The sequence below is a fragment of the Alligator mississippiensis genome, chromosome 4 (genome assembly GCF_030867095.1).
Source record: "Alligator mississippiensis isolate rAllMis1 chromosome 4, rAllMis1, whole genome shotgun sequence".
In the NCBI taxonomy this organism is placed as follows: Eukaryota; Metazoa; Chordata; order Crocodylia; family Alligatoridae; genus Alligator; species Alligator mississippiensis.
Window position 1 is genome coordinate 124,177,747 of NC_081827.1, and position 18,907 is coordinate 124,196,653.

Here is an 18,907-nt window from a genome sequence, read left to right on the forward strand (position 1 = left end):
ATGTCCTGGTCCACTGAGTGCTGGATTCCATCCTCTCCTGCCCCCCCTCCCCCATGAAGTCAGTCTTTTCTTGTTATCCTCATTCCTGGAACAAGCTCTGAAGGAATGACACTCTTCTGGATTTATGTTTTGATGTAACAAAGCCATGGTGCATCACCATAATTCTCTGTGATTCAAGTTCATTAAGATGTAGCTGAATCAGAATATCCTTGGCTTTTTCAAATTCTTTTTAACCTCCACATTTTTTATTTCTTTTGGTTTTCTACAGCCTTTAAAAATTAAATCCATTTAGAGCATGATCCAAATTCTAATAAAGTCCATGGAAGGAATCCCATTAACTTGAATGAGAATGGCACTGGTGTCTCAAAATAACATCACATAGCAGGAGGGTTGAAATGATGTTGTTGCCATGATGGTCCAGGAAATATACAAAAGAAAACTATTTTTCTTTTGGTCATATCTTATATTGGACAAAACGTTCTCCTTTGGTTTAATAAAATATCCCCCCCCCATCCCCCCCCCAATCCTTGCCTTCCCATATTTTTTCTGGACCATCACAACAGCAAGAAAACTCCAGCTCTACTATAACACAGAGATATTGACATTCACCATTAACATTGTAAATCCATAACCTGAAGCCAAACATAACCAAATGTGCAACACAACTATGCAGGAGGCCCCAGAAAATCTGACAAACCATCTTACCTCAGCTACTTCAAAAGGGATCAGCTGAAAGCATATACTTATGCTACTAAACTAAAGGATATAAACGGGGATACATATTTTGTTACTATGCAGGGGACCCAAACCTTCTATGTTGGTCTAATAAAAAATAACACTAAAAAAAAACCCTTGCATACCGTATAACAGAACATTTGTTCTGTGATAAAATTATTCTATTAAAATGAAATTATAATTATGACAACATTTGCTCCTGAAAATTTATGTTTGCTTAAAATAGCTTCCACAGGTACAAATAACTGGGCCTCAGTTGCACAGAAATTTTAAAATGTTGCGTTAATTAAACTTGCAGCAGAATAGCAATGATATCATTGCATTTTGCCTCAACAGTAATCGGATTTCCCCACTAAATAAACCTTCAGTCACAGTTTAACCATTCAGAAATCAGCTTATTGCCTCTGAAAATGGAAACACTATTGTAACTCAAATAATTTGTCCATTTTGGGAAATTTATAGTTACTTGACTTCAAGAACTGGAAAACGGGTGCAGTTCATCCAGAAAACTAGAATAATGTGGAGATTCAGCAAATTAGTTTTGACAGCTTTCAGCTCTCCATGGGTTTTGTGCTAATATAAATTTACAATAAAGAAAAAAACATTAGTTGATTTATATTAAGTTCAGCAGTGAGATTTCCTTATGTTTCAACATGAGCTGGATCAGGATTGAGAATCAGGCATTTCTAAACTACAGACATAAATCGAAAACATTTATTTCTACAAATCAAAACAATCTTCTCTCTTGGATAGTTCCCAGGCATTTAAGAAAACTATTTCTGAACATGGAAATGCTTGATATATTATTTTTATTGCTTCTGATTCTTGTGCTTTTACAGTACCATTAAAAATACAAGGACATTAGCACTCAGAAATGCTTATTTTATTGGAGATCCTTCTGACAGCCCTCCTCATAAGAAATTTTGCTCCAACTTGAGAATGATGGATTTTTTTTAATTATAGCCAGCACTAATGAGATCACTGCTAGTAGCAGCTGCTATTGGAAAATGTTGCCACTGCTGACACCTGGAAACAAGAAGCTTGAGATCGAGAGCCTGCCTGCCTTCATATCCATTTCACAATCAAGTCTAGCTCTTAGTAAACACAAGGGTCCACACACAAGGAAAGTCACTATTAACATTGCTGCTTATTATTAAAATTGCTGCCAGAATCACAATAGCTTAAGTGGCCTAGGAGGATAAAATATTCCCCTATTCCCAAATGTGGTATTTGTTTTGTCATTCCCAGAGTTATTCTGTAGGAATAAGGACTGTGTGATCCAATAAGAAAATAAAATGCGCTCTTCTTCTGGTCATGCCAGTGAGATGAACAAACTAATAGGGTACATTTCACAAACACTGGAAGAAATCTCAAATATTTAATGTGTGAAAATTAAAATACAACAATGAAATATTGTGCAGTTTTAATCACCTTTATTTTCTCTCTCAGATATTTCTTGGTGCATTATCTTTTGTTTACTTTGCTAAAGCATTATCAGGAAGTTATCTGAAAAGTACCATTACTCAAATAGAAAGAAGATTTGATATTCCTTCTTCTCTGGTTGGTGTTATTGATGGCAGCTTTGAACTTGGTATGTGTTGTGGAATCCCTCTTTGCTGTTAGACAAAACTACTGACAATTCATTGTGGAAAATGTTTGCGTAAATCCCACAGACCTCTGAAAGTTAAATGGGGTTGATTTGGCAAGAACAAATGTAGCTTTTCATAGGTATTTACATTTGGTATGGTAGAGATGATACTGTTCTTAATGTGAATGTACTCAGTGAGGCTCTACATTTTGTGGTTAAAATCAGAATGTGGTTATTACTACCGCAGTTTCTCTGAACCAGAATAGTCTGGGTTTTCAATGTGATAATTGGCCATGTTGTAGTCTACTCCCTAAGTATATTGCTATGCATGCTTCACTCAGTATGGACTGAGCCGTAGATGTGTTTAACCCACATGTTTAATTATATTATTTGATATGGTTGCTGTTGGTATTACAGCATGTATTTTTCTTTGCTGATTAAGCCCAGCTAGACACGTGGGAAGGAAGTTATGGACTTCCTTGAACCAGTGGTTTGAAGGAGTTTTTTTATACTAATATTAGTTATAGGCGAAAGATAATGAATTGTTTTGCAAGAAGTTCAACTTTTTCTCTCCTGCACTTGCCACTGGTGCCCCATGAGTAATCTGGCCAATGTATCTCAGTGATTTGGTAAGCAGTGAGAATGCAAGGATATATTATCTCCAGTGGTTAGTTCCTTAGGGTCACTCTCACACTCCAGCTTCATGTAATGTAAATGTTACTTTTGACTTAGCTCCAAGTCTTTTTGTGTGTTTTACAAAATTTGGTACTCAGTAAATGAACCATTGGCTAAACTGTGCAAAACCCTTTGTTTGACAATTGCTTTCATTTCTTTGGTGTGCTAGCGGCTAGCAGCTGGGTAGCTCACCCTCCACGTTTCCAGCAGTGCTTACAGATTCCTATGTTCTTAGCAATGAAGATCTTGGACACCTGTTAGGATACAATAGGGAACAATGGGGAGAACCAGCAACAGCCCCACTGGCATGTACTAACATAAGCCATAGTTTGGTAATCACTGGTTTACACAACAGTTCACTTATGGTCAGATTGTAAATCCTAGTTATTCTTTTGTATTTTTTCAAAGGGAACCTCCTAATCATAATTCTTGTAAGCTACTTCGGAGCCAAACTTCATAGACCAAAGATAATTGGAGCAGGTTGCCTAATAATGTCAGTTGGAACGTTTTTTATTGCAATGCCCCAGTTCTTTATGGGACGGTAAGTGCACAGCTAACTTAATTCTCCAATTCAGAAAGAAAGGCAGAAGTACAGAACTTTCATTTAGTCATGAACATTAAACATGCAGCTATTTCAGCAATATAGGCACTGATTGGAAAACCGCTGTTAGCAACAAGCAACAATACAGTTATTATACTCTTTATTTATGCTTTATTGTTCCTAAGCAAATAAAGATATATTCTGCCAGTATGAATTCAAATCTGAAATAGATTTATGATTTAGCTAGTGCTTAGTGCATTCCAAAATTCTGTGTTATAGAGTGAGAGAGACACGCATGACGTAGAGGACACTTTCATCCTCTAACATTCTATATTAGCTCAGATTTGGGGCCCATAGTATGAGATGGTGTCTGTTAAATTGGGAGGCTGTTAAATTGGGGATACGCAAAGAGAAAGAAGTACAGCTTTCTTACACAGTATACTATTGCTACAACAGTGCAGGGGTGGGGGATGGGGGGAGGGTGTAATAGGGTGCTCCTCTCGAGATAGCTGAGATCCCCCTTATGGTGGGTCAGTACTTGGTTACATACTCTGATCCCCTAGTCTGGCCACCTTTCTCTCTCTGTCTCTTGCCTGCAAAGGCTTAGTGTTAATTGGGATTGTTTTTTTGAGAGATTTGTCCAGGCTCTGGCCAGTCCGCGTTTTTTGCCCCCAGCCTCTTGCCCCCACAAAACCATTAAGGTAAGTCCAAAAAAAAAACCCAGAGGAAAAAAATCTCAGTGTACTGGGCACTTTGCTCTTACTGCACTCTGCAAGGGCATTCTCCTTGCCACCCCTCACATCCACTCTGATTTACCAAGTATTACTATTGCCATGAGGAGAAAAAAGGGGGGTGGCAGGAAAAACAGTAAGCAGGTATCTACTGGGCTCTCAAGACAGTCCATGATCGTCAAGGTATCCCACTTCCCCAGGCCTCTCTGGTGTCACCATGAACAATTCTTAGTCTGGTTGGGTATACTCAGCCAACCTGTCTTTGGGCAGGTTTTATGGGTGAACATAAAACCACTTTCCAATTTTTGTATCCCCTTCCCATGACCTTCCAAGGCACAAAAAAAAGGCAATAAATAAATAAAGGAGATCTTTATTACTTCCGGGACATTTGCTTCTTCATTCAGGGTCATCAGAAGTCCCTGCTTTCAAGCTTCAGCTTTCCTGGCCAGAGGAGTTTCCACCCTTGCCTCCCTATGGGGCTCTGTCTCCCTCTGCTGCCATGGCCCGTTCTCTTCCTTTGGCCTGGGGAGAGTTAATATCTCAGTCAACCCTGCCTGCCTGGCCAGCTGAGTGGACTTCCTTCTCCCTGGGTTACAGGTGTGCTCAATCTCTTGTTCTCCTCCCACTGCTGAGTTCAGCAGCAGGCTGACTGCAGGCTGAGCTTTGCAACTGAGTGCCCCCGCCCAGGGCCTGGCCTTGACCCTTCTATGGCTCCCTCGTCCCTCTCTGTAACGCAAGCTGCTTTCCCCATCCTGTCCTGGGGCTTCCCTCGATAGCCAAGGTCCTCTTCACCCTGTCCATACTGGCGGGGTTCCTCCTTACAGCAGATAATCATCCCCTTCTCTTGACTACAAAAGTTGGGCCCTTAAAGGGGCTTACTTCCTTTTCTTGTCTGGCTCCTCCTCTCTGTAACAGGCATAGAAAACTGAGGGTCAGGGCTAATAGGACTTAGCCCACCCCACTCCAAACTAACTTTGCAGTGGCTGGCGACAACAGCAGCACCATGGCACTGCTTTCCCACAGTGGCCAGCACGGCTTGGCATGGAACTCCACTGTTCCAACACTGACACTACAGCATCATGCCCACCACCCCCGCCAGGCACTTCTCCACCTCCACCTCAGCCCCCCTAAATAATATTTTCTCCTGCCACTAATGGTAACAAGGCTAGAGTTCCCTGTTACAGGGGATTAACCTCATCTGGACCCATGGGCCAGATGGGCTGATCTTGAGCTCAGGTCAACTTGAGACCCAAGCTCAGAACTGGATGATGGAATTCCACGGACTGGATCCAGCCCACAGGCCATATCTTTGATGCCCTTGTGCTCAGTATTACATGATTATAAAATATGTAATCCACTCAGTAGATAAAGTTCATTGTAGCCAGGTGCATCATAAAAACAAGTCAAGTGTTATGTGTCTGTGTCCTATGAAGATGAAATGTATATTTTTCTTGTAAAATCATATAGGATTGAGAATTAAGAAAATTTAATTTTTACACAGCTATAGGTATGAAATATTGCCTTCCTCCACAAACTCTTCTATCAGCATCTCTCCATGTCTACATGATAAACACCAGATACCACTGTCAGTCTTGGAAAGACCCCAAGCAAAAATAAATGCAGGTAACATATTTCCATATTAAAAATATTCTGTAATAATGTTATTGTCTTTAAAGAACCCCTGCCCACCACCCTGAGTAATGCACTCACCTGTCCCAGCTGGGCAGCTTGTCCCAGCCCCAGTCCCAATCTCTCCCTTCCCCACACTGCTTCCCGCCCCCCTCCCCCAACCGACTTACCAGCTGTCAGGTGCCTGCTTAGTCCACAGCCGAATCTTCAAATCAGCCGAATCTTTTCTGAATCAATTCAGATGCTTCAAATCGATTCAGAGCTTTTACTTGGTTTCCTTATTCAATTTGCATTTGGAGATTTGGTTCCCGAATTGGGCCGAATCTCCTCCGAATCGAATCAGCTACCAAAGCTTTGCACAGCCCTAGTCTTTTGTTATCCTAGTGAAAATCTGCCCAGTTAGCTAAATTATACTTTTTTTGTGCACACATGTTATGGATATATGATGCATAACAGGGCTGTGCAACTGGAGGCCCACAAAGGGTTAATCTGTGGCTCTGGGCTCCTGCCGGACTGCCACTTCTCCTATCACTCTGGCTGCTCTGGGCTTCCTCTCCGGCTTCTACTTCCTGCACCTGCTCTAGAGAGTAGCATGGCATAGTGCAGCCTGCGGTGCTTGGGAAGTCTGCAAATGCAGAACAGCAGGGAGCCTGTTACCAGGGAGCTGGGGGGAGCTGCCCACTAGGGCTGTGTGAAGCTTTGGTTGCTGATTCAATTCAGAGGAGATTTGGCCCAATTTGGTGGCTGAATCTCTGAATCCGAATTGAATTGGGAGAGCAATTAAAAGATCTGAATCGATTTGAAACCTCTGAATCGATTTGGAAAAGATTAGGAGAAGATTCGGAGATTCAGGCAGTCCCCGCTTGCTGCTACAGGGAGCTGGACCTGGGCTTCATGCCAGTAAGTGGGGGAGGGAGGCCATGGGGGGACCCCTGCCAGGGCCCATCCCCTGCCTGCTCCTCCATCCCCTCTAAGCACCTCCCAACCTCCGCCTGCTCTCCCAGCCCTATCAATGGCTGCCAACATCCCAGCACTTAAAAAAATAAATAAAAAAAAACAACCCCGCACTCACCAGATGTTGCAGCGGCCGTCGGGGCCTCCGGTGGCTCACATCAGAGTCCCCCCACACAGCATGGGGCAGTGGGGATTGCCCCCACTCCAGCTGGCAGGAGCCAGTGCAAGGCTTTTTTTTGATGGAAGCTGGGACAGTGAGTGGGGGATGGGGCCTGTTCAATTTGGAGATTCAACCGATTCAGTGGCACCCAAATCTCTGAATCAGATTCGGCCAAATCGATTTGGGACACTGATTTGAATCACTGAATCAAATGAATGTCCCCCAAATTGGCCAAATCTAAATCTAAAGTGTATACTAGCCTCTTCGCACAGGCCTACTGCCCACACATGTGGTGCAGTGAGGAAAGGGGGCATCCATAGCTCACAGTATTGCAGCCCTCATGGCATGCAGCCCCTGCTTGTATGGCCTGCATGGGGTATGGCCCACCACTGCATATAGAAGCTGGACAGCCCTGATATGTAACACAACAGAGAAGTACTTTACAAATCCCTTCCACTAACTACCCCAGAGAGGATTGTTTTGCCATTTCAGTTAATTAGTGAGTTCACTTCTGCTCCCAAATACAGAGGTGCCTATTCTGCAGAAGTTAGCAAGAGATACACCCATATAATAGACAGACTTGAATCTTGTGTTTTTAATGTTGAAATGTCACAAGCAAGATCTGTCTCTTTGTCTCTCTACATGTTTGTATTAGGCTGTGAAAAAGAAGCTGGAACTTCCATGTGGATATATGTTTTTTTGGGGAATCTTCTGCGTGGAATTGGAGAGACTCCTATTCAACCTTTGGGAATTACCTATATTGATGACTATGCCAGTGAAGAGAGTGCTGCCTTTTACATTGGTAAAAATAATTACGTCACATCCCTTTTTTCCTAATGACCCATTTTTGCAAGAAGCAAAATGAGTTGGCTTGAGTATTATTAAATTGACCTTCCCTAATTATTTTACTTATGTGATTTCCATTTTTCAAGGTGTTGCCTAAAACTTTTAAAGGCTAATTTCCCCTCTTAAGTACAGCCAGGCAGTTCTATTATCTTCAACTGAAAAAATAATTTGGCTTCTGGTTCCTTTGTCCTCTAAGTGGTGTTCACATATGCTATTGAGTTATTATGCCCATTCATTTCTCTGGATGGAGAAGGAAATATTCATATACTGTTTAGCCTAACTTTAACTTTAAAACAGCATGGAGTACAAAGTTGGAAATTTTCTTCCAAATTCAAGCTGAATAAAAACCAACCATTCAGAGTTAGAAATACTTGAAATGTTGTTGTTATCTACTTTGTTTCAGAGAACACATCTGAAATATGTGTTCCCACCTGAAATATCACAAAGAAGGCCTTTTATTTCCAGAGCTTTTTCTTGCAGTATTTCTACTCTGACAAAATCTAGAAGTACCTGCAATGTAGCTTTGACAGGGCCTAATAAAATATCTGCACTTTTCCATAATAATCCAAAATAGTCATCTCAACCTTTTAAAAAGTTTCTCCATCACTAACTTAAATATCCCCCTTCTGTTCAACAATTTATGCCTTTGTCCTGACCAATTTATACCTAACTGCCTGACCATATTCACTTTGACCATAAATATGTCATTTGCAGCTCTGTTGATGCCTGCTGTATTTTACACACACATTTCTCAGGTTATGTTTACTTCACACTGAATTTGTCCCATTTAATTGGAAGACAACAAAAAAGAAAGTGACGCTGTTGCAAAAGGGCATTTTTTTTCTTTTTGGAGCAGCAGTGCTTATCTGAAGCATCGTTTCTTAGAATGGAATTGCTGGTACAATCGAATTCCACCAAAGTGCGTGAGAATGGTATTTGTTTCAGCATACTAAAATGCCCACCACTTTTCACCAGTATGACATCACATCACACACTATTTATCTGGATGACATGAACATTTTCAGTGGCTCCAGATTAGTTCCACTATAACAAACAAGAGAATTTGGCCTACTCCATCAAAATGTCACTTTTTATTTTCTGTCACCAAATTAATAAACCAAAATCAGCCTGGAGTAAATCAATTCAGGTACAATTCTGAACTAACTTCAGCATTGATTTTGACTGGGCTGAAGAGGATATATGAGATATAAAAATAGTTCGTGATTAAGTATTCTGCTTTCTTTTCCAGGGTGTGTACAGACAGTTGCGATTATAGGACCAATATTTGGCTTTCTTTTAGGGTCCCTGTGTGCCAAGCTATATGTTGACATTGGCTTTGTGGACTTGGGTAAGTTAGAAAATTGTATTTAAAAATTGTTACCTCTACTTATTTCACTAAAGGATCTTGAACTTTTCAAAGCTAATAATATGGGTGATGTAGAAACAGGTTTTTCTGAAGTGCTCGAAGGAGGTTTTGAACTGAAAAACATATTTCTAGAATAAGGAGGAGTTCTCTTTCTCATTATTATAGAATTCTTTAGTCTATCATGAGTTCAGCACAACTGTACCATCACAAACATGCATCTGCTCTCCCCGTATATGTTCTCAGGCAGTCAGATTTTAAAGTATTTTCAAAGTAAGAACTGAGGCCTTGTTTATGTAGAAAGGGTTGAATGTAGTGCAGGGTATTTCTCAAGAAAAGCCACAAGTATTAGCCTCTGACCCATTTAAAGATACTAGGTAGGTAGTGGTAGTTGAAAAGGTTGATTTTTTTCTGCCCCAGAAAAACAACACCCCCTCCTCCCCGCAAAACCAGAAGCCAGAAAACTTTTGCACTATGTTTGAGATTTTGGTTTTCTGATTTAAAAAGACAAATTTAGCTGAAATATAAATTTTACATCATTTGAAAGAAAATGTTTGACTATTTTTAAGTGGAACCTTAAAATAATTGAAAATTCTGAATGCATATGTGGGGCAGCACTACATGAAAAACTACTTAGCAATAGTATTATTATTGTGGTGAAGGTTTGTTATAGTTTGAAACATTTATTTAATATGATGTTGCCATATCATTGGCCTGATCCTGTTTGTTACTAATGACCTGAGGCTTCAACTTCTATGGACTTAATAGACAATAGAAAGTTCTTATCATCTCCCAGGATGAAGCTCAGATTGTGCTTCTGAAACACTGATAGAAATGTCTGGCAGGATGGCATAGTTTTAAATGCTGCTGGTTATTTTTCTTTCGTTGTGCTACAGAAAATGGAGCACCATGGAACTTTTGGATATATGGATTATAATTATACTAAACAAAACAGAATTAAACAGAAATGCCATAAATAAAATGAAAGAAAAAATCCCAGTGAAAAGAAAAACTCCCACTGGCAACTTTACAGTCATGGTTTTTGAGTGGTGCTGGTAGTTGCTTAAGAAAGGCGCATAATCCACAGCTGGCAGAAGGTTACTAGGTGGGAGTAGAAACAGTGATGGGAGAAAAAGGGTGGTTGGGTTCTGTTGATGAAATAAGTCACCAGTGGAGATGTACCTGCCAAAAGTATGTCTTTGTTCCTATCAAAAAACTAAACATGCAAATATAGCCCTGTTTTTTCTTTTCTCCTCCTAGATAGTATAACAATAACCCCCAAAGATGTCCAGTGGGTAGGAGCTTGGTGGCTTGGTTATGTAGTAGCTGGTATAATAAGTGTTCTGGCTGCCATCCCATTCTGGTTCTTACCGAAGCACCTATCCAGACCAGAAAGCAGAAAGGATTCCAATACCTCTTCTGAACAGTCAAAGTTCATCACTGAAGATAACAGGGAGCATCACAAACCTTATACACAGCAACTGAAGATAGTGGAAATGGCAAAGGGCAAGTAAACATAGTTTGTTTTACAAATATCTAGTTGTGCACTTTTACCTTATAGGCCTTAATGCTGTTTAATGACTTCAGCATTGATTTTGGTATAGTGCCATCCTACATGTAGCCAATGTGAATAAAAGGACTCTTATAGCTATTTCCAAAACCTGTCCTAAAAAAGAACTTCTTTAGATGAGGTTCGTAAGTGGGGACAAAAGCTTTAGGGGAGAAAGTGCAAAAAGGTTAGATCTTTCCCTGTAGAATTATGACATGTATCCTACCCAAAGAAAAAAGAACCGATGGCAGCGGAAGATTTTAAAAGTCTGCACATCCCAGCCATATATCCTGAGTTGGATAGCAACAGCCATTTCTAGTGTTCCAAAAATTTTTTTTTAAAGAATTGGCCTCCATTCCTGTGAGCATTCCCAAGCTGAGTAAAACACCAACAGGAAAAGTCATGCGTTTGGCATTGGCTTAAATAGAAAGATGAGGCACACCTATTTCAGTTTAATTAACACACTTCTCTCTAATTTCTAAGCACTTGCCAGCTAGTTGGCAAGAGAATTTCCAGTCATTCACTCGAGTCAGCTGGTGTTGTGGATTGAAATAGTCCTGGGAATATTACAGGATTCTGCCTATTCAGAGATGGAAACACTCTGGCCTCTCTCTATTTAAAAAATGCATGCACATGCAACATTTATGGACTATAATGTGTTCATCTCCTGTACAGTAAGGTTATATACAAGAAAAGATATAATAAGCCAGGGTCTAAATTAAATGTTTCTATTTCTGGCTGGACAGAATGAAGCAAAGGTGAAAAACCTGATTGGGTACAGAAAGTTTTGTTTGTTTATTTATTTTATTAATGGGCATGCTTAACCCTCATCCGTTCTCATGAAACCATAACTATTGTTCTCATGGGGTAACTTGTTACCCCCACAATTCAACATTGTTGGTCTCATGGGGTAACTTGTTACCCCACCCACATGAACAAAATGGAACCAGCAACAGCAGTATAAATGTACCAAAAACTATTTATTAAACATACAGATTGTTTGAAAAAGGATTTATGATTATTTGACCCAAAAATATTATTTAACTAGAACTATGAACAAAAACTTTCTTTAGAGTTTCAAAATGTGAATGAGCAATTTGCTAAGTCTGCAGTTCACACCATTTTCAAACTAACAATTACTTCCAAAAACATTTCCTAACTGTTTTAACTAAACATTGCATTCCTCACAAAGCAGCAGTGATGTACTGTGGTGCACACAAGCAAATCACTTACAATCTTCACATCGTTTCCAGGTTTTGTGATCATCTATCCTTGGACAGAAAGCACAACGTTCACTCATGCTTGCAGAAGGGTCTATTGGGGTGTGTTGTGGCAATTTGTAATTTAGGACAGTCATACCAGGCTTGACAGACAGACAGATTATGTGTATCCATCATTCTTTGTTTTATTTGTCCAATGTTCTCCAAACTCCTGAAAAAAAAGTGCCGTCTTCTTAAAAATGATCTTTGCTTCTAGTTTGCATTGTGGCCTAGCCAAATGATGAGGCTGGCAATGGCAGCCACATCCAGCATATTGAAAAATAATCTCATTGGCCACCTGTTGATTTTCCGTCTGCAGGTGGTCATACAGACTAAGTGGTCAAGGTTATCCACCCCACCCTTGTTTTTACTGTAGTCATGGATGATGTCCGGCTTTCTTTGCTCTCCACCCACTGACAGGTCATGGTACATGCTTGACAGCAACAGCACAACTTTGGACTTCTTTGGAACATAGGAAACTAGGGTGAGTTCCCCATGAAAAGCAAAAATGGATGAACACATTTCCCTTCTTCGATTTGCTTGCATTTTGGTTGGGATATCGACCTTGTTTTCCCAAATCATACCCACATAGGTCAAGTCCTGGTGTAGCAGCATAGGCGGAGGGAGAAAAAAAAAGGGGGGGGGAGAGGGGCTGAGCACATATGCATCTCCCCCAAAGTCTGTGGGGAAGGGGTGGGGGAGGAGGGGGAGGGAGTGAGGCTGGGGCTGCGATTGGGGTTGGAGCCCACTGCACCTGTGTAGCCACCCCTTCCCTCATACCAGGGGTCATTGCCCGGTGCCAACATCCATGCCACCTAGCCCCATACCCTCCCTGGCTGCCTCTCTACACTGGCCCTGGCCCAGCCCCAGTCCCACACCAGCTGGGGGGGGGGGGGGCAGCCTCAGCTGCACTGCTGGGCCAGAGGGGATGAAGTCCCTGGGACACCCGCTCCCACCCTGCCCCAAGAAGAGACTGGTGGCTCCTCCAGAGCTGTGGCACCATGGAACCGATCTTTGCATGGGCAAGGGCAGGCTACAGTTACACTCTGCCTGCTCCCTGCCTCTGTGTCACTGCAACCTTTAAAAGCAGCACAGCGCCATGTGCATCCTGACACTCAGCGGGCCAGGGAGTGAGGCACATGGCACCGCTTTCAAAGTCTGCAGTGAGGCAGGGAGCAGGCAGAGTGCAGCTACAGCCTGCCGTTGCCCCATGCAGAAATCAGGGTCCACAGCCAATCCCGCCCCCCCACCTTTGCTACCCCACACCATGGTTCTGGATGAGCTCCCAGACTCCGATTGTCCCACAACCTGGCCAGGGCTCCATTCACCATGAACAGGGCCCCAGCTGGGCTGGTCATGGGGCAATGGGAGCCCAGTGGCTCATCCAGGGGTGCAGCACAGGGGAGGGAAATGTGCCCTCTTCCCCAGCTCCCCCACACTGCATGCAGTGGTATGAGTCACCTGCCCACACCCCTGGATGAGTCACCAGGCTCCCATTGCCCAACGACCAGCCCAGCCCCTACTTTGCTCCCTCTTGCACTGTTGGGGTCTTGATCTGCCTCCCCTGAGCCCAGGCAGCCAAAAGCAACTTACCAGCATGCTGGGCCAGCTGTGAGCTCAGTGCGCCCCTCCCCCCTGCTCCAGCATCCTGCGGCTGGGCTGCAGCCCCGTTAGTCCCCCCACCTTCTGCCACCTATGTGTAGCAGTCTTTCTGCCTGGTCAGTACTTGTGAAGAAATTGTCACCCACAGTATTCCTTCCCATCTTGTACCAGGGATGAACCAATTGTTCAGTGACCTGGGTATCAAGATTACCTTGGCATGGAGGTTCTGGTTGCTTGCTCAGGTAGATGTCTCCAGACAGGGAGAATGATGTTGCTGCATCACAGCACCAACAAATTTTAAAGCCGTATTTGGTAAGCTTGCTGGGAATATACTGTCTAAAGGGACACTGACCCCTGAATGCAATGAGCTGCTTATCAACCATCTGGTGTATTCCTGGAATATGCCATTTCCTGAGCAGCTCCACAAATTGTGTCCAAATATCTCTGAAGGCAGAAAGCTTGTCCACAGCTCTCCTTTCCTCACATGTCAGTTTGTTGTCAAATCTCAGGTAGTTGGTAATTCGACGGACTCGTGTTAAACTCATGGTGGCACGGCAGCAAGGACACAACTCCTTCAGAGCCTCATGACCACCGTGGTATAGGCCACTCAGCAGTAGGAGACCAATGTAGGCTTTCAGCTCTGGTTCGTCCAGCTTTTTCCACTCCTTTCTATTTTCGGGATGGCTATCATTCCACTCCCTGAGTCTTCTTTCTGCCTCTCTGTTTGTTTCTCTTATGATAACAGTCAGGATATCTTGAGAGAAACAGGTGGAACATTTTCACCACTGTGTCTTTATTACTTTCTCTTGTTGGCCCAGCACTTTCATGGACTATGTCCTTGGCTGTTCTCCAATGACATATTAGCCATCGACTTTTTTCCCCACACTCTGCCATTCCTTCCTTTAAAGGTATCATCATCTGCTATGTTTTCTAGGGGTGGTGGCACTGGTTCTGCTCCATGTCCTGCTGTAGTTCTCTTCAGTCTTTCACAGCAGCCCCGGGCTGGTCCTCTTCCCTTTCGCACTGGAAGTGTTGGCATCACTTCTCTTTGTGGCACCAACTACTCCACATCTGAGCTGGATGAGACTTCTATAGACACATGGTCTTCTTGCTCTGAACAATCTCTCATGTCTAGAAGAAAGTCGGCATCCTCACTGCCTTGGAATAAGATTTCATCAGTGGATGTGTTGCTGTCATCCCCAGTTACCTGTGCAAGATAGGCTTCAGCACTGAATATGTGCTGTCTTCTCATCCTGGACTGCAGGAAAAAAAAAAAAGAAAAAATTGATTACTGCTGAATGCATATAGATAAGTCAAAGACAAGCCCATCCACCTATGCTGTCACAGAAGCAATTCCACCCTGCCCTATGGCAGTGCAGGTAGCACCCTCTCCTCCTGGGCATAGAAGCTGGAGACCAGCATCCACCTTTTGCAGGAAAGCCAAATGTGGGTGGATGCTGTTTGGAAACCACACATGAAGGGGTTTATTGAGAGCAGGTAAAAGTGGCATGGGGGTTGTCAAGCCCTTACTGTTGAAGGGGACTCCATAGTGTATGCTGTATTGCAGTGTGATGTTGTTCTATTTCTTCTCTGCTGTCCCTTTACTCCTTGTCCTCACTTCCACAAAGGCAGGGCAAACTAGCTTGTATGTTATGAAAGGGGCAGGTGAGGCGGAGTTCTGCCATGAGAAAAGAGAGCAGAGTTGCATTTGGGTGTGACAAAGGGTTTTGAGTTTTTCAGGGTTTTTTTGGCAAAGGGCAGGGTGTTTTGATGGCCTTGCTGCCTGCAAACAAAGCGGATAGCAAAAGGGATTACCACATCTTCTGCAAAAGCAGAGTGCAGGATGACCATCCATTAGTTACCATGGATACCTGAAGTGGACATGAATCAGGTGTGAATGAATGCTGACCTTTCAGCTGCATCCACCCAAAGTGGCCAAACAAGTCTAGGCCTGTCATTTATACAGACTTTGCATTGGGGTAACATGTTACTCTGAGCAGTTTTTCATCCACAGAGACCAACCCATTCATGTAAGCTGGCTGTTCTTTGGGGATATTGAGCACTGTGGTGCCAGTGATAATGTCATAAAAGCAATTTTTTTTAGAATTAATTAACTGTAAGATACTGCACAAAATAGGCATCTGGGTAGGAAATTATGCCATGGGAATGTATGAAGGTTAAGGTTGTGGCTAGAAATACGAAAATATCTCAATAAGCACAGAGCGTTTGTTTTCAACATACCCCAGAACAGAAAGAGATGGGAATTAAGAAATCTTAGTTTGACTAATTTCCAAGCTGTAGTCTCCTGTGCCATCCACCTGTGCACTGAGTATGTGAGGTCCTCTCTGACATTGCCATTGCTTTAGGGAAGAAACAGGTCTGTTAGTGGAGGGACTTTGGTCAGTCTCCCAGGGGGTCTCTCCTGCCATGTCTTTGATGGAAAAATAATTTTAATTAGGAGGAAGATGGTCTGCCCCATCCCTCCTGGTGCCTTCCTTCAGTCATCCCAGTTGTTCCTCCTGTTTGGGGCTCCGCCTCCCCTACACCCCGCCTAATGCCATCCAAAGATGTCATTACCTAAACTGTCAGAATTGGTATATCATGTACCTTGGTGCTTCAGCCCTTTAAATTTATGGCAGAAGGATCAGGATGTTATTTGGCCTGAATGCTCTCTATGCGTCTATGATTCTTCCTGATCTGGTGCCATCCTGTCCCCCAGCATCTTACTCCCTACTTTGGCTGTGTACTTGTCATGGGTCAGTCATTTATTGATCATTGTCCTACTTGGTCCTGCCAAGATCCAGTCTACACTGTGGATATCCGGTATCCATGAGGACTCTGTAGGTATGTCCTTGGGCCCTCTCTGGCCCTGAATCCTTGCAAAAGCCCCTTTCTGGGGCAGCCACCAGGTCCCTGCACTAGGGCCAGGTTCCAAATCTGGCCCCTCCAGGCACTGGTCGTGGACCTTATTTCTGGTCCTCCCATCTGGTCTCCCACCGGGCCTTTTATCCCAGCTCCAGGGGTCTGGCCAACCAATCAGCCCCGTCACGCTGCCACAAAGTACGCCCATGCTAACACAGGAGCTGGTCACAGCTCCTTCCGGCTCTGCTGGGTTTTTTTTCTCTTTTATTTTTACCGTGGCATCTACACCCACCGCGCTTTCACTTTTGCCACACTCCATTTACAGTGCGGCGCCCTGCTGGCTCCACTCCTCACCCAGCAGAGGTAAGTCTTTTCCACACAGGCCTATTTCAAACCTAGAATTTCAGATTAGCTGAAACCCAGGCCCACAGCCACAAAGGCTTGTAGGCTAATGACTCCTGTTTAAATCTGTGGGAGTTTAGGCACCAAAAGCTTTTGTATAAATGGGTATGGGGTCTTTTTTTATCTGCCACTTACTCTTCAGTCCTCTGAAAATACTGCTTTCACAGAATCCTGGTCTTGAAGGCATGTGAGTCAGTCACATCAGTTATCACAGACACCAGCTGGAAGCTCTTCTTCCCTCTAACTTTTATCCATTTCTAAAACATACACCAAAACTGAACAAAGCAAGAATGGAGAAAGATCTAGTTAAACCAATGGATGGGGGCTCAGGATATGTGGTTCCTGGTCCCACTTGTTTCAAGAGTTGTGTTTCCTTGGCCTTAGTTTTTCAAACATGGTCACTACCTCAGTATTTGAATACTCAATTTTACTCGCATATGGCCTGATTTTTAGAAGAGATGGCACTCACACCTCAAAACTGAAACCAATGGGAACTGTTAATGTTCTCTATATATGTAAACTCTATATATGTAAACAGTTATTGAAAGCTGGATGCCAAAAAAGCAAGCTACATGAAGTAACATGACATTTCTGCAAATACTGCTCTTAATTAATTTGTTCTTTTGAATCTTTATAAAGCGTCTTGTCATCAGTAGAAAACTGTACTCAAATTGCAAAATATGCTTCATGTTATCAATTCTGTTTCCAGTTTGTTTTCATTAATACTTCCATTATTCTGTTTTGCAGATTTTCTTCCATCGCTGAAGAACCTCTTTGGAAATCCAGTGTACTTTCTGTATTTGTGTGCAAGTGTCATTCAGTTCAATTCTTTAATTGGTATGGTGACATATAAACCAAAATACATTGAGCAACAGTATGGGCAATCATCTTCAAAAACTAATTTTGTCATAGGTATGTTCTGTTTGCTTCTCAGTTCTTTGAAAAAGGGAAACCTTTAGAATTGACTTTCAGATGTCCTTGCTTGACTGGAAGAAATACTTCCTAAGATTATTCTTTCCATCCATCCTTATAGGATTTTAAATACGATAGTGAACTTGTCTTGTTAGCTCTTAGCATTTAATTAACACTGAGTTTAATAGTATAAGTGCATGCTGCAAAAAATTCTGGGACTTGATACCTGTGTTCCAGAAACTATAAAAGAATATGCTTGTAAATCAGAAGAAAACAACTTAAAACATTAATTTATGAATAATTTACATATGTAACTATAAAGAATTGTTCATTTGTTAATTTCTCATTTATTTCAACAAAATGAATATTATTTCACCAAGTGCTTTAGGGTCCCAGATATAGATTATTTGTGTTATTGTCAATGGCCTTTCCAAAATTTCTGAAGAGATTAATTAAATAACATTGTCCTCAATAAAGGGAGGGAGATAAAGCAAACCAATTGAGTGTAATATTTACTACATGTACTACCTACAATAGTTATTAATTGGCATGTTTATGTTAAAGAAATGGTAAAAGGAACGAACTAGTGACATGGAACTCAGCCATCATAATGCAACCTACTACAAGGGCTGATGATTTGCTATTGTACAAGACTCCTGATATCTTTCGAAAGACAGTTCTGCCCCAGGTGATCTCTGGTTCTAGATTACACCTTCTCAATGCTGACTTTGTCCATCCCCACTTTCTAGTTAAACAGGTTTTGGCAAATTCCTCATGTGATATAGGGGAAATAATGCTCTTCTCTCGTTCATTGACCATCACTATGTCACACATGCAACCAGGTACTCACTGAGGTCTAGGGCACCCATTTTCCCTTACATACAGACAGGTATAGATTTTCCAGAAGGGATGGGGTTGTAACATTCCTGTTTTGTTTAATGCAATGAGTACACCAGATACAATATCCTGGAAACTCAGCTCCAGCCTTTTGTGGACCTTAAAGATGCTTCCTCATGCACTTTGTAAAGTCTGTAATTGTATTTAAAATGTAGTTGGTCTTGAATGTGAAATTAGGCTATTACTGTAGTAACTCACATAG

The 18,907-nt window shown here is 42.3% G+C and overlaps 1 protein-coding gene across 1 annotated transcript in view; it reads left to right on the forward strand.

The window, feature by feature from the left end:
* SLCO1C1 (solute carrier organic anion transporter family member 1C1) overlaps nt 1-18,907 on the forward strand; it is a 30,289-nt gene that overhangs the window by 1,401 nt on the left and 9,981 nt on the right. The window contains exons 2-7 of the mRNA XM_006277084.4: nt 2,185-2,326; nt 3,407-3,539; nt 5,772-5,893; nt 9,109-9,207; nt 10,483-10,728; nt 17,644-17,808. Of these exons, the coding sequence (XP_006277146.3) occupies nt 2,185-2,326; nt 3,407-3,539; nt 5,772-5,893; nt 9,109-9,207; nt 10,483-10,728; nt 17,644-17,808 (907 nt within the window). The remainder of the gene's footprint in view (nt 1-2,184; nt 2,327-3,406; nt 3,540-5,771; nt 5,894-9,108; nt 9,208-10,482; nt 10,729-17,643; nt 17,809-18,907) is intronic.